We start from the raw sequence: 14,601 nt of genomic DNA on the forward strand, positions 1-14,601 counted from the left end.
TGCTGTTGCTTTGGTGATCCTGGAAGCTCATGCCCAGGGCAACCACCAGATCACCAACCCCTAAGGCCAACCCTGCTCCTGCTAGGGATGAACAAGCCATCTTAATTTCTTTAAGAATCGTGGGAGACTCGATATAGGATATTTCCTGCACATGGAAGAGAAATGTGGCAAATACTTGGAGGTTGGGTGAGAGAGGGAGGGCAGCAGGTTGGAGACAACAACATCTCTGTTTCAAATCAATTGCTGAGAATAATCTTGGTAGTATCTGAATGATACACTTCAGAAACCAGAGGGCTGCAGAGGGAAGGGCAAACATTCTTTTAGCAAATCTGACACGCAAGAGTAAAATGTCAAAGCATAGTGTGGGGTTTTATCCATGTGACTTCTGTAAGCATCAACAGAAATCGTACAGTTAAATCTCAGTGCACTGCTTAAATATGGGTTAATATTTTTCATGGTCACAAAGATTTACTACATGGCTACTTTGAGAGACTCAGAGAAGTTAGAAGTGGAAAAGTAGCCTTCAGATTCTCTACTCCATCCTATTCATTCAGGACTGCTTCCTAATCTAGTGCTTTGTTCATCCCCGTTGTTAATGTCCTATGTAGAGATGGTTGCATGCTGAAAAGAACATTACAGACATTCATTCTAATTCCTAATCCTTTTAATTTGCTGTCCACTAACACGTTCATGAGGAAGTTTCTCTTTCCATAACCATTTCGGGGCATTCCAGAAAACTCTCTCCATATGTCAATAAGGGGTTTTGTACATGAACAAGGGAGTTGATGAATTATTTCTCTATTTTTTTAATTTCAGTTTCTAATCAGGGATAAGCAACAATACCACATGTCCTAGGTGACCGAGCTCACAGCATGTAGAGTGGGTAATCAAGGGAAACAGTCTGCAAACAACCCCACAGTTGCTTGCATAAAACCAGTAAATAATTATGAGCGGCAGCAGCTTGATGTGGCTTTGATGTAGCTGTGGTGGTGCATAGAATGGAATTCATCTTGAACCGTCCCCTGGAAGACTTCTTCTTTCGGCAAGAGTCAGCATGGGGCTGGGGTGGGGTGCCTATCCCACACAAGCCTGACTGGAGAGAAAAAGGCCAATTAACCCTGTGAGAGGCTGCACCTGGAGGAGAGTCAGGGCTGATAAGCTTTTAGCTGATGATGAAGCCCAGCTGGGCAAGGAGAAGGCTAAGCTGCTATAAAACCAGGAAGTAGAGAGCAAGAAGGGGGCTGCAGTACAGAAGGCCTGCAGTCACTCTTTGGGCTTACAGAAGGAAAGGAGCAAACCAGGGGGAGAATAGAAGCCCTGGACCTGAGGGAAGGGTGTACCTAGAGGTGGGTGAAGAAGGAGCCTGATAGAGGCGAAGCAGGAAGCAGTCCAGGGAAACAGCAGAAAGGTTTAGGATATTGCAGACCTTGGCTGGGGAAGTGGCACAGACTGGACAATGGAGCAGAAGACTGCCTGGGACAGTCATTTAATGGGACTTTGATACCCTGGAAGGACAAAATGATAGTAACCTGGCTGGAGGGCCAAGCCATGAAGAGGGAGTGACTCCAGAAAAAGAGTGTGAGATCATGGGGCAAGAAACTGAAGGAGGGGGCATCAGACTGGGTGTGAGCTCATCCCCAGATGGGCCACAAGGACACTACACAGCAGTGAGCAGAGCACCTCATGACAGGGAGGATTTAGGATTCTTAAATCCCTCAAAATTGCATCTTCCAACCTCCTTCATTCATGGTCGGCCTTGTGTTCTGCTTCTTTCAGCCTCAACTCTAAAAACTTCTGTAAAACCATACATTCTTCTGCACATGACCCCACCATTGCAGTGTCATCTTGTTCTCAACTTGTGCAAGATTGCAACTGGCCTGGATTATCTAAATATCTCCTTGTTTTTGACAAAAATCAAACCAATGGATGTTAAGAGTCCACTGTAACTTCTGACACTGAAAACTGTTTAGTTTCCTCTCCTCAGCTGTTTTAATGGCCATGTTTGTGCTCCATGTAGCAGGATGATGAAACCAAAGCTCTGCATGTCTCTATAAAATGAATGACTTGCTGATGGTGCATGTAGATGGCAATGACATTGAATGGGGTAAATACTTTTATATGTCTGGCTAGTCGATTGAAACAGGAGGTTCTATAACCGAAGGAGTCACACATTGGATTGGTCTTCCCTCAGTGGCATGTCAGTGTCTTCAAAGGCCTGTGACTGGGTGGTGGGATGTCACTAAGATATAAGTGTTCAGTGCAGTAGTGTTGACAACTCCCCTTCCCTTCTCCTGCGAGAAAATAATTCTGAAGAGCAAATAAATAGGCAAACGTCCAAGCCTAATCAAGAACAAGAAAATGCTAGATTTACCACAGTTTATCCACTTTGAATAATTTGACCCCTTCCACTGAAAAATTATTATTCTACAATTTAAGGTGCCGACGCTTCAAATATCTACATATGTGCTTTACCATGGTAAAGTTAAACAAGTCCCTAAATGTTTGCAAGATTGGGCCTAGTAGAGCTCAACCTATAATATACAACCTAGATTTTACTTTTCTTAATTTTGACTCATTATTACTGGTCATTCTTGCCACCCTAATCTACTCTTCTCCTTCCTTCATGTTTGTTTACAGTACAAATAGGTCCAGACTGGAACCCAAGATCTGACTTTGCCTCAAGTTTTTACAATAAGATTCCAGAGTCTCAATTTTACAACTTGATCTAATCGCTAACAGGCCTGAAGTGAAATCCAGAATGCAAAGAGTTGGGAAGAGTTCAGAGCTGGAGCTGAACTTCACAGCTCAGACCCCTTCTAGAATATGTCCTTCAAATACTTGCAGATGACTATCAAAGCTCCTTTGTGTGATCTCTTCTTTTCCCCCCCAGCTTTGTTCCCTCTCTTGTCTCTGTTTTTCCTTCCCTTTCTATTTTTGAAAATGAGTTAACTTTCTTCTTGGCAATTTTTATTTTAGAATAGTAAAAATATCCTTATGAACATGACTAGACTGATCAGAGTTCTGTTCTTTAAAGATCCTATTTACTTTTCCCAGAAGAAAATTAGCTTTTATGTTAAGTAGAAAAGGAAATCTTGATGCCTCTTTGGCAAGAACAAGGTGGTACAAGTGCTGTTAGGGTACTTAGAATATTTCATCTAGGGTTGAAGTTTCTGTTATCTTTTTTATCCCAAGACAATATACTTTCACTTTGTAGACAGCACAAATACTCCCCCTTCATGTTGAATGAAATTCAGACACTAAATCTAAAACTGAATTTAACTGTAAAATGAGGCAACCTATCTTAGTGCTCATTTTTTACCATTCCTAAATATCTATTATCTTTCAACATACAGATTACATTGTTGCCTTTTGCCAAGACACCGAACAAACACAAATTAATAGTGTAAATGAAACTGATTTTTAAAAAAGTATCACAATGAGACTATTGTTGTAAGGAAAGTATCTCAATACAGTTCCATATGATAGGAAATCAAAGCTATAATTAGATGCTATCCTCAGTCTTTGTGTCATGAGTATCATTTAGGATGTTGTGGGAAGTAGAAATCTCTGATACAAAATAGTACTGAACCATAGGCAGGCAATTCAGCATCTTGTTCCTATGTTTTTTCCAAGTTCATTTTTAGGCTCTGAGTGTGTTGCTGTAGAAATGAATGGTAAAATTCTCATTAGCTTCAGTGATGCAGTATCATAGCCTTAAAATGTAATAACTTTTGCTGCTTGAGCCCAACCCAGGATCATAAACTAGTTGGCCCTCCCAAGCCTTTTGCGCACTGTGAATCTGTGACTAAACAAACTGCTGTGTGCAATGCTATATGGCATATTGGCCTTAACTCTGAAAACAGATACATTGAGAGCACAGCACGTGGCTTCTGAAACCTAGTGGAATCAGACTGGTGCCTCCGTACTTGTTACCAGAGAATGTTACTAAAGGAAAAGTGACAGGCATGGAAGATACGCACGGAACTGTCAATGCCCAGTGTGAGAAGCATTATGAAGAACACCACTGCCCAAAATGTTGATCCCGAAAGGGTTGAAATGGCCTCTGGATAAAGGATGAAAACTAATCCAGCTCCTGAAAAGCAAGAGGAAAGAAAAACTCATTTCTGCACGGAGGCTTTTGTTAAATTTTTAAAGCTATAAAAAGGTTCATGAAAATAAGATTTGACCTACCTAGATTCTTATATTGGTGTCCCTCACCATAGTATTTGAACAACTTAGACTCATAGACTTTAAGGCCAGGAGGGACCATTGTGATCATCTAGTCTGACCTCCTTCATGTTGCAGGCCACAGAACCTCACCCACCCCTCCCACTCCTATAATAGACCCATAATCTGTGGCTGAGTTACTGACGTCCTCAAATCATGATTTAGAGATTTCAAGTTACAGAGAATCCACCATTTACACTAGTTTAAACCTGCAAGTGACCCATGCCCCATGCTGCAGAGAAAGGTGAACCCCCCCCCCCCAGAGTCTCTGCCAATCTGTCCCAGGGGAAAATTTCTTCCTGATCTCAAATATGGTGATCAGTTAGATCTTGAGCATGTGTTCAAGACCCACCAGCCAGACACCTGTGAAAGAATTCTCTGTAATAACTCAGAGCCCTCCCCATCTATTATCCTATCACTAGCTGTAGGAGATATTTGCTGCTAGCAGTTGCAGATCGGCTACATGTGACTGTATGTAGTCTCATCCTACCATCCCCTCCATAAATTTGTCAAGCTCAGTCTTGAAGCCAGTTAGATTTTTGAAGCCAGTCTCAGGCCCAGATGCACAAAAGTACTTAGGCGTTGCAACTACAGAATCAGTCTCACACTCTATCTGGCCCAATTAATATTTAATTATTTATTTTTTTAAATGCAAAATGGAATCCATTCAACAAGAGAGACTGAAAGAGAGACACATCCGAATATCCTTGAGTGCAGTGGCTACAGCACTCACCTGAGAGGTCAAGGACCCCTCAAACTCCTTCAAATCCCTTGCCCTTACCAAGAAGAGGGAGGAATTGAATCAGGGTCTCCCATATCCCAGGTGAATACCTTAACCCCTGGCTAAATGTTATAAGGGAGGCCACCTCCTCCCACTCACTTCACAGCCATTTTGTGTGGAGTTGGGTGTCCCTAGCCTCTGTTTGCCAGAAGCTGGGAATGGGCAACAGGGGATGGATCACTTGATGATTACCTGTTCTGTTCATTCCCTCTGGGGCACCTGGCACGTGGTCTGACCCAGTAGGGCAGTAACTTATGGAACTAGCCAGTAGACTTGTCTCAGTAGATTATGTATGTGTTCAGTACAGACCTGACCCTTTAAAGTGTTACGTGCTTCCAGCCAGGGGCGAAGCACCCTCAACTCACTAGAGCTTGGACCACTCAACACCTTGCATGGGCTCCAATTCAACAATGTGCTTAAGCCTGTGCCTGCCTTGAAGCACTTGAGTGGTCCCCTTCAGGTCACAACTCACATACTCAAAGTCAGCATGTGCCTAAGGTACGTCTGCTGTGCTTCCCACTGTGAGCAGACAGACACATGATAGCTCTGCCTGAGCTAGTGCATTAAAAATAGCCATGTTGCCAGGGGTAGCACAAGCAGCAGCTCAGGTTACCAGCCTGAGTACAAACCTGTGCAGCCCCAAGAGTACGTTCTTGGGCAGCTAGCCCAAACCACCACCTGTGCTCCATCCAGCTACACTGCTATTTTGAGAGTCTTAGCTCAAGCAAAGCCAGTGTGTCTGTCTATTCACATTGAGAAGCATGTTCCCAATTGCAGTGTGGATGTACCCTAAGTAGCTTTCTGAATCAGGGCCACATCTGGGTCCATTGTAGGTGGGCTTCTTTGTCTTGTTTAATTTGAAATGAACATAAACAAATGTGCAGGGCAGCACTGGAGAAGGTGGTTAATTTTTCAGTAAATCTGGAGTAAAATGAACTTCCTACCTTCAGTGGCTACATCTTCAATTTTTACTTTGTGCTCATGAGCCATGTAGCCCAGTATAGAGAAAATTGCAAATCCTGATATGAAGCTTGTGACACAGTTGATTGTGCTAGTCAGCAAAGCATCCCTAATATGAGACAGAGAGAAGAACAATTGAGTGCAAAACAGTTTAGGAAATAGGTAGAAATTGTGTTATTATGATGATAAAATTCTGGTGGAAAAGAGAAACTGCCAATTAAGTAATCATCCTGATGATCAAAGGCTTACACGAGCATATTGTGCTGGGAGAGACCCACTGTTATTTCCTAAATTGTTTTGAAATTAATCTGTGTTCAAAAATTTTAAAAAACTATATTAAATTGTAAGATGGTCTTAGCTGGCAGCAATAACGGAACAGGGAAGTAACCAGAAGTGAACAAAAGGCTACATGGGGAAATGAATACTAGCAAATACCAATCCATACCTATAAACTCTTGTGAATGTTTTCAGACAACATCAGGTATGCATAGGGTGACCAGATGTCCCGATTTTATAGGGACAGTCCCGATTTTGGGGTCTTTTTCTTATATAGGCTCTTATTACCCCCACACCCTCTGTCTTGATTTTTCACACTTGCTGTCTGGTCACCCTAAATATGAATTTTGGTGAACTTTGATGCCATTTTCAAGGTATTGCATAGAATCTGTTCATCAATCCTTCCAGTTAAGCAGGCATTTCAGATAAGATGCATGGAAAGACCTCATCTGGCTCCCATTGAAATCAATGGCAAAACTCCCATGGACATCAGTGAGATTGGAATCTGACCCAACCATCATCATTGTATAATATAAAGAGGTAACCATCAGTTTAGTCATGAATCTGACAAAAATGCTGATAACTTTATTATTAATCTGCTTTTGTTTTAGATCAATGACAGGACCCGCAAAGGAAAATCCAGATTCAGCCCTGGGGTAAGCAGACAACCCTCCTTTGAATTCAATGGAGTTATGTACATTTATGTCAAAATTAAATCTGGCCACCGTTGTCAACATTAATTTGGAATGTCAGCCCCATCCTAATGTATGTATTACAACTGGTCATGTGGTTTTGAAGTTCAAAATGTCACTGAACATTTTTTGTTGACATTCCAACTGTTTACAAAAAGAGGAGATTGCTCCTCCCCACCCTCCCACCCCCATTTTGCACTAGCTCTAGCATTTATTTGTGGTGTGAAGAAAGTGATAATAATTTGTTAGATATTTCATGAGTCAGAGGCTGGCAATGTTTCCCCCTTTCCTCCCCATTGTTAAATATCAGTAACAGCAAGATTTTATAAATCTCATTGTCTTTTGCAAAGCTGTCATCTTCATAATGACACCTGCAAATATACCTCACAGGCTGTTCGCTGTAAACTATTCTGTTCAAATTTTCTCTAGCAAATCCGTCCGTCATAGACTTTTTTTTTTTTTTTTTAAAGTTTAGCCAGCTCTTCAATGTAACATTATGGTAATACACTCCCCTAGAGCACCGGAGAAGGTTCCACCTTAGCATGATAATTCCCCAGAACTGTGAATGTTTGATGTTTAGTGGCATCGGGGAGCCAGCTGCAGCAGGATCGGTCTAGCAACACACTGGGCATAGCTGACCCTACCAGGAGCTGCCCTGCCTCATTGACTGTACTTCCTGACTGGTGGGGATGGCAGAGCTAAGCTACGCCTTGGCCGAGTAGTGGCCAGAGTGCTTGACTCTGCATCCTGTGCCTTTTCTTTCTCCCACTCAGCCTGTGCCTGCCCATGCCCAGCCTCCTCTTGTGCCCACTTCAGTTCCAGCCCTTCCCCATCTTTGACACCTTTGGCTCTGACCCCCATCTCAGCTCCCCGACCATGTCTCCAGCTAGCCCATTGGCTCTGGCATTCGTCTTCTGATCCCTGTGTCTGACCCTTGGCTCTGCTCCCATCTACGTCCATGGCTGTCCTTTGGCATTGATCCTTGACTCCAGTCTGGCTCTGTGCTAAGCCCCAGACCACGCAACCCCTATGACTCCGACTGTTAGGCCCAACTGCCCACGTCCTGGTCATGATCCTGACAAGTGGTATAAAGACAAGCCTTATGAAAAATGTAAGTAATATGATTCATTGGCTTTAGTCACGTCATGAACTCCATTCCACAGAGGATTGTTCAATGCTTTCAGCCTTAAGTAGGAAATACCCAGGCTTCATGGGCCCCTGGTTAAAATCAAACAAACCACAACAGGGTTGTTGAAATAGATCTGTTTTAGAAGTAGATATAATGAGTTCCATACAGTTGACTGTTGGAGAAGACCTTTAAAATTGAGGTCCGGTCTCCAGTGTGTGGACACCACTCATACCATAGTGCTTTTGTTAATGACAGAGTTTGCCTTAGCCAGAGTTTCCACATCTGTCACATTTAATTACCCCACTGCACCCCAGACTTGACTGGATTGCTGTAGAGTAGTGTGTACATCAGAGGAAGGACTAACTCACACTATATACTTGTAAAATTCTTTGGACTCCTTTAGGACAAAAGTTGCTAAGTATCTGTGAAATATTATGGCCAAGGTCATCATTACCATTTCCCTCAATTATAGAACACTCACATGCAAGTAGCTTTTTCCTTTTGCATGATCAACTGCACATGTTACCCCTTTCAAGTGACAGATTTACATGCAAGCTATAGAAGTTGGCAAAATGCTGTGATTCTGGCTCTGATTTGCCACTGCGTTGCCCCAGGTTTACACCTGCGTAACTATTGATTTCAATGGAGTTCCGCTGACACAAAACAATTGGGGTAATGTAGTGGTGAATCATGCCTTTTATTTGGAAATACAATGCTAGTTTCAATTTGTTTCGTTCCACTTCAGTAAAGCATTGCCCATGTAATAAAGATGTCACTGACATACTCCACAGTATTTTTCCAAAGAATGGATTCATTTAAGTGTCAATTGTCTTTGAATGGAAACTTGTTTATAGGATTAAAGATAAAACATAATATTTTAGAAACACTGCAGATCACTCTACAATACAGCAAGAGTGATGCTGGTAAACAACATAAGACAAGTGTAATAAGCTCAGCACAGTTTAATGTAATTTTGGGTATTGCCTCAAGGCATTTTTTTTTAAGTTCCAGAGTGTATTTCTTTTTCTGTTTCCTGGCAAATTTACTCAGGATACAGAATAAAACAATTATGTAGGAAACGTCTTAAAGCCAGGCTTCCTAGAAATCTGTAAGATTAATGTTAACCTAATTGTAGAATGCAATGATTGCCACTTTGGAGAATAGCTATTATTACAGGTGTCATTTTTACTACAGCATTACTCACATTAATGTCACCTAACATGAAACCCACTTGTGAATCTAAAGTTACAGCGGGCTTGGTCCAAAGCTCCTTGAAATCAATTGGAGTCTCTCCGTGGACTTCAAAAGGCTTTGGATTAAGCCCTGTGTTCAGAGAATTGAACAAATTTAACAGACCATTTCAGCAAACTAAAATCTATATAGTCTGTTATAGACTGCTATAGGTGTGTTTGTTAAAGGCATGGTAGGTGCCCATTTTCCTCTTCACGGTAATATATACTACTATATTCCTGCAAACATTAGATATTTCTAAACCAGGCTTACCAATCAAGTGTCACAGTGTGTCTGTGCAAGCCCTTTTGGTGAGACCCATGACTAGGCTACTGGCCCAGGCAGGGAATAAGGACTCTCTTATACCCCTTCATGGGCTTCATGCCCACTTTCTCCCCTTCTGGGCAGGCTGGTGGAGAAGAGTGTTGGTTCTACCCCACTGCCCATTGCAGCTGAGCTGATGGTGTGCTGCCTATACCAGCGGCAAGCTACTACACGTCTAGAGCAGGGGGAAGTGATGTGGTACTGTGATTGAGAGGTCTGTCTCAACACCCTGCCTCCTGCAACTACTTCTGGGATGGTGCGGCTTATGCACCCCTCAGGGCTGTTTCTATAGTCACCACCAAGCCCTTTGCTTCCTAGCTTTTACTAAGATATTTTCAAAAGGAGCTACTGTAGGTAACTGTTAGCACTCAGCCCAGGACTATCTAACATGCAGTGATGTTCTCTGATGCTTTCCATTATGGGTATTTTCAGTCACTCCAGTTTATTCCTCTGGCTATATTACAGGAACTCCATTTTTGTTCTCTTTTTGCATTAAAAATATTCTGCATTAAAATCTATATTTTTGAAAAAAATCCTAAACTGGATTTACAAGCAATGCATTATGAAACCTGAAAGACATTTTAGAGTTTACTTGTCACTCTTAGTGCTTTTTGCACTTCTCATAGCTAGGGCATTTCAAAGAGACTAGTCAGTCTGGCCCACAAATGCTGACACACACACACAAACACTAGGCAAATGAAATGCCCCAGAACGTGAGTCCTTTAAAGCCAAACTAGCCAAAATAATGGAGTCCTTGGGGAGACACTTTAATTAAAATTTGTACCAAAAAAGTATCCCTTTGATTGGTCAAATCCCTTCAAAATTCAAAGTTTTTCAGCTAGTTCCATTCTATAGGTCTTTTTGATAAGGCAGCATAGTAGACACACACAGAACAATTAAAACACACATTCAAACGATTGACATTCAAATGTAAAGTGACAGTGTCTGTCGCTTACTATTTGTCTGTACAGTGTCTCCCACAATGGGACCTCCAGCCCTGGTTGGGACCTCTACGCACAATAGCCCTGATTCAGCAAAGCACGTATGCATATGTTGAACTTGAACTATGTGTTTTGCTGAATCAAGGCCTACTGAAAAAAATCACAAATAGGTAATCCCAAAACATAAAATCCCTTTAGGATTTGACTCTAAAACCCTCATTTCTGTTAAATTTGAACAAAGGAGGAAACATCCTCCTGCTTCTCTGGGGTTGTGGACCAATCAGATTTCATTTAATATTCTCTGTTGTCTCTAGTGCTACTTGTGAAAGACAAATATAATTGCAGTTTACACAGCTGTCTAAAGTATAAAATTAATCCTGTACTTTTGCACAGGAGAGCCAATAACTTTGTAGGTTCTTACTGCTGAACTTTCAGCAAAGAGGTAATTTGGGTGTGTTTGGTTCAAGTTTTGGCTTGGTTCTCAGGTCCAAATCAAAATGCCTGTCAATAATAAAATCACAATTAAGTGAATGAAGTACACTGGTGCATATTAGGTTGTAATTATCAGTTCTACTGGCTAAATAAATAATAATAAATAATAGAATATACCTGTTACCTGTATAACATACTATTATATAAAACAGATATATTTTATTATATTATAGGTATATTATATAGGATAGCATTTTATATATAGAAAATCAGAAGTAAAAAAAAAATCCAAAGCTAACATGAAAATAGAATTCTTGAATTGTGAAATATGTATCAAGAAATAAATACATAAAAAATTAGATACATTTCAAATTTCTCAGATATTTTATTGGAACCTTGGTGTCAGAGTGTAAGTAAAGTGAGTCTGAAATCAAAGCTTTTTAAAACCAATTGTCATGATCAAATAGTAATGAGAAATAGACTCTCTTACCTATAACAGTTGTTGTCAAACTTATTATAACTAGCAAATGCAATTAAAACTCCAAATCCAGCTCCTAAAGAGTAAAATATCTGAGTGGCTGCGTCAATCCATACCTACAGAAAGATGAAAATTATTAGATGTGTTAGCTCAGTTTAAAAGAGAAAAGTTGAGTGGCATGACAGAACTGTACAGTTAGAACTAGCTTTGGATATCTATTGAAATAATATCTGATCACTCTCCATGACTACAGAACCATAAATATTTCCCAGCCCATCAAGAACCAAGGCATGGGATACAGTCAAGGACTGGACTATTTCAACAAAGAGGCAAACTCAAAAGCAATAGCAAAACCTAAGTATGTGCAGAGTGGCATTATAGGAGTGCTGGTTGCTTATTGAACTTCCACAGAGTACAGAAACGATTAATTGATTTTTTTGCTGTGCTGTGGCAATACACTTCCCACTAGCGCTGGGTTAATTTGGATTGCACAGTCAGAAATAAAAATAGTTAACAGGCTAGGAGTTATGGAATGTTTTCCTTTCCCAAAGGAGAGTTTATTGCAAGGGGCTGTAATTACAGTTTATATGATGCTTTCTTCCATCAGAGGTTGAAGTCTGATTGACATGCTGTGAATAGGACTTCTAAGAGAGATTCCTTTTCAATTCTCACTCATTTAAAGGGCCAAGAATTATTTTTATGATAATCATTAAGTCCCATCACTTCATCTACTCAGACTGTATATAGCCCATGTCCAGAGACAATGACTGGATTTTAAACTAGGATCCTGAAAATACAGGCAGAGGAGTTCAGATGAACTGTTTTCAAACGTCTCTGCCCTCAAGTGTCACATTGAGAAATCAAAAACTCACGGCTTGATCCCAAGAAGTTTTGAAGTTAAGGGGAGCTGAGAGTACTCAGCACCTCACAGACTCAGAATGTTTGGGTTTAGCTGAATCTGCCAAATACAGCCTTAGGCTAAAACACCCGTGGGTGTGGGTTGAGCAAAAAAACTCTAGGATGTATTGCTATCAGCTGCTGGTGCTGCTAACACTCCGCATCCCACTTGTTGGAAAAGTTGTACAAAGTCTAAACACAAGGAATTTTTAAAAATAAACTATACTTGGGAATGCCATATTGACAGCACAAGGTCCTTCTATTGCTTTTTAATAGGTCACTGGCTCTTTGCCACTTTGTGTCCTGCCACTGGATTTGTAGCTGCTTACACTAGTTCTGTATTTTTGGCCCGATTCAAAAGCTCTTAAGTCTGACTGGCTTTAAGATGACTTTAGCACATGCTGTATAGCGATGGATTTAAGCATGGTCTTAGAGTTAAGCATGTGCTTTTGGGCCTTGCTAAATCTGAACCTTGGATTGAAATAATCCTCTGTGTTAACCCAATTAGCTGCTGTGCGGATCAAGATAAGGAGTACGCAGCAGAAGACACAAGTCACTAAAAAGTCAAGGTTCCATGCAAAATATTCCTTGTAATAACAAACAGGATGCAACACAGAGACAATAGGGCTGGGTTCGTCTACAATTTACACTGATGTTATTCTACTAATTTCAATAGAGTTACTTCTGACTCATGCCATGATTCAGTTTAACTGTATCCTATAGTATTTGAATTTTTATGTACCATTACAAAAAATTCTAGGAGGTTGTAGCCAGTCTTTCACTCCAAGCTTCCTTCCTGTTTATATTACTCTAACTTTTGTTCCTACACTTTCTCTTCCATGTATGGACTTGCAATATTGCTGCACCATACAGAGAGGAAGGGGAAATACTAAGTGAATCCCCAGACATGATGTAATTTTCAGGAAACTTTTTATGACGTCCAAAGGAGCAAATACCTCCTTCCTGGCCTAGAATTGCTGATGGCTCCAGTTTTATTAAGCACCCACTGTTGTTCCTTTTGTGGAACAGAAGTACAGCTGCCATTTACACCAATTTTTAAGTTAATCACTTGCTTTTTGTGCCGTGGAGCCAACAGTATCAAGCTTTGTGCTGCTGGACTTTCAACAAGGAATGCACATAGGCCCTGTTTCCTTCAGAGCCCTTCAAAACAACATTTCTATCTGCATTCTTGATGGGTCTGATCCGGCACAGTGCTGGTGTTACTGGCAATGGAAGCCTCTCACGAGTTGCTGAACACCTTGCCATAGTGAGCCCTATAAACTCTTGGCATGAGAGGACCTTATGCCTTTTACATTAGGACTTTTGAACCAGTGGCAGAGCAGATTGTAGAACAGCGCAATTTATCTGTGACTTTTACTTGCTGCTGTTCTTCACAGGGGAAAAAATATTCATAAGTCAAAGACTCTTTCAGAAACACACTGAACTGGTACTCAGACAGCTGTCAAATCTCCCAGAGGCCCAATAACAAGGATTAAGCACACAAACACGTCAATAGAGCCAGCAGGGGCCCCAGCCTCCTCAACAGGGGGTTGCAGAAAGAACAACTCAACAGGCAACTTGACCTTCCTCTTCCTTGTAAGCTGTCTTCCATCTTTCATCATCCTGCAAGCATTCTCTCTGTCTCTGTCTGTCTGTCTCTCTCTTTTATATAAGTAATCTGGAAAACCTGGTCTCAAACAAATATCTTTGTGGCTAGCCAAATAGCAGCTGTATAAACTTAAAGCCCAAAAGAGCAATACACAAATACGGTCTACAAATGCAGAACACAATTTGAGGACCAGATCCTGAGCTGGTGTGAAGTCAGCATAGCTCCATTTACTTACAGCTGAGGATCTGACCCTGAATATTTATTGTTTTCCAAACATCACTTAAAATACTAAGGAAAATGAAAAAAGAACAGGAGTACTTGTGGCACCTTAGAGACTAACAAAGGTGCCACAAGTACTCCTGTTCTTTTTGCGGATACAGACTAACACGGCTGCTACTGTGAAACCTGTCATTAAGGAAAATGAAATCACTCCCGCCCCTTCCCCGTATTGTGTAATATACAGTAATGGGTGTGTGTCTGTATAGCCCATTTCTCGTATGATGAGCGTGACATTGCTTTGGTGACAGATGTGGCTCAAGCTGTAATATTTGGATCTGGATTCGAAGCACCCCAAAGTGGAGTGGGTTCAGATTTGAAAATGTGCTGTGCTATACTGCAATGTCAA

At 41.1% G+C, this 14,601-nt stretch overlaps 1 protein-coding gene across 1 annotated transcript in view; it reads right to left on the reverse strand.

Moving 5' to 3' along the window:
• The window catches only part of SLC6A2 (solute carrier family 6 member 2), a 109,622-nt gene that overhangs the window by 43,353 nt on the left and 51,668 nt on the right, over positions 1 to 14,601 (reverse strand). Inside the window, exons 6-8 of the mRNA XM_026652720.1 lie at positions 11,483 to 11,586; positions 5,953 to 6,077; positions 3,981 to 4,093 (exon numbers count right to left, since the gene is read on the reverse strand). Of these exons, the coding sequence (XP_026508505.1) occupies positions 3,981 to 4,093; positions 5,953 to 6,077; positions 11,483 to 11,586 (342 nt within the window). The remainder of the gene's footprint in view (positions 1 to 3,980; positions 4,094 to 5,952; positions 6,078 to 11,482; positions 11,587 to 14,601) is intronic.

This window comes from Terrapene carolina, unplaced genomic scaffold (genome assembly GCF_002925995.2).
Source record: "Terrapene carolina triunguis isolate 2854851 unplaced genomic scaffold, T_m_triunguis-2.0 Scaffold130, whole genome shotgun sequence".
Classification (NCBI taxonomy): Eukaryota; Metazoa; Chordata; order Testudines; family Emydidae; genus Terrapene; species Terrapene triunguis.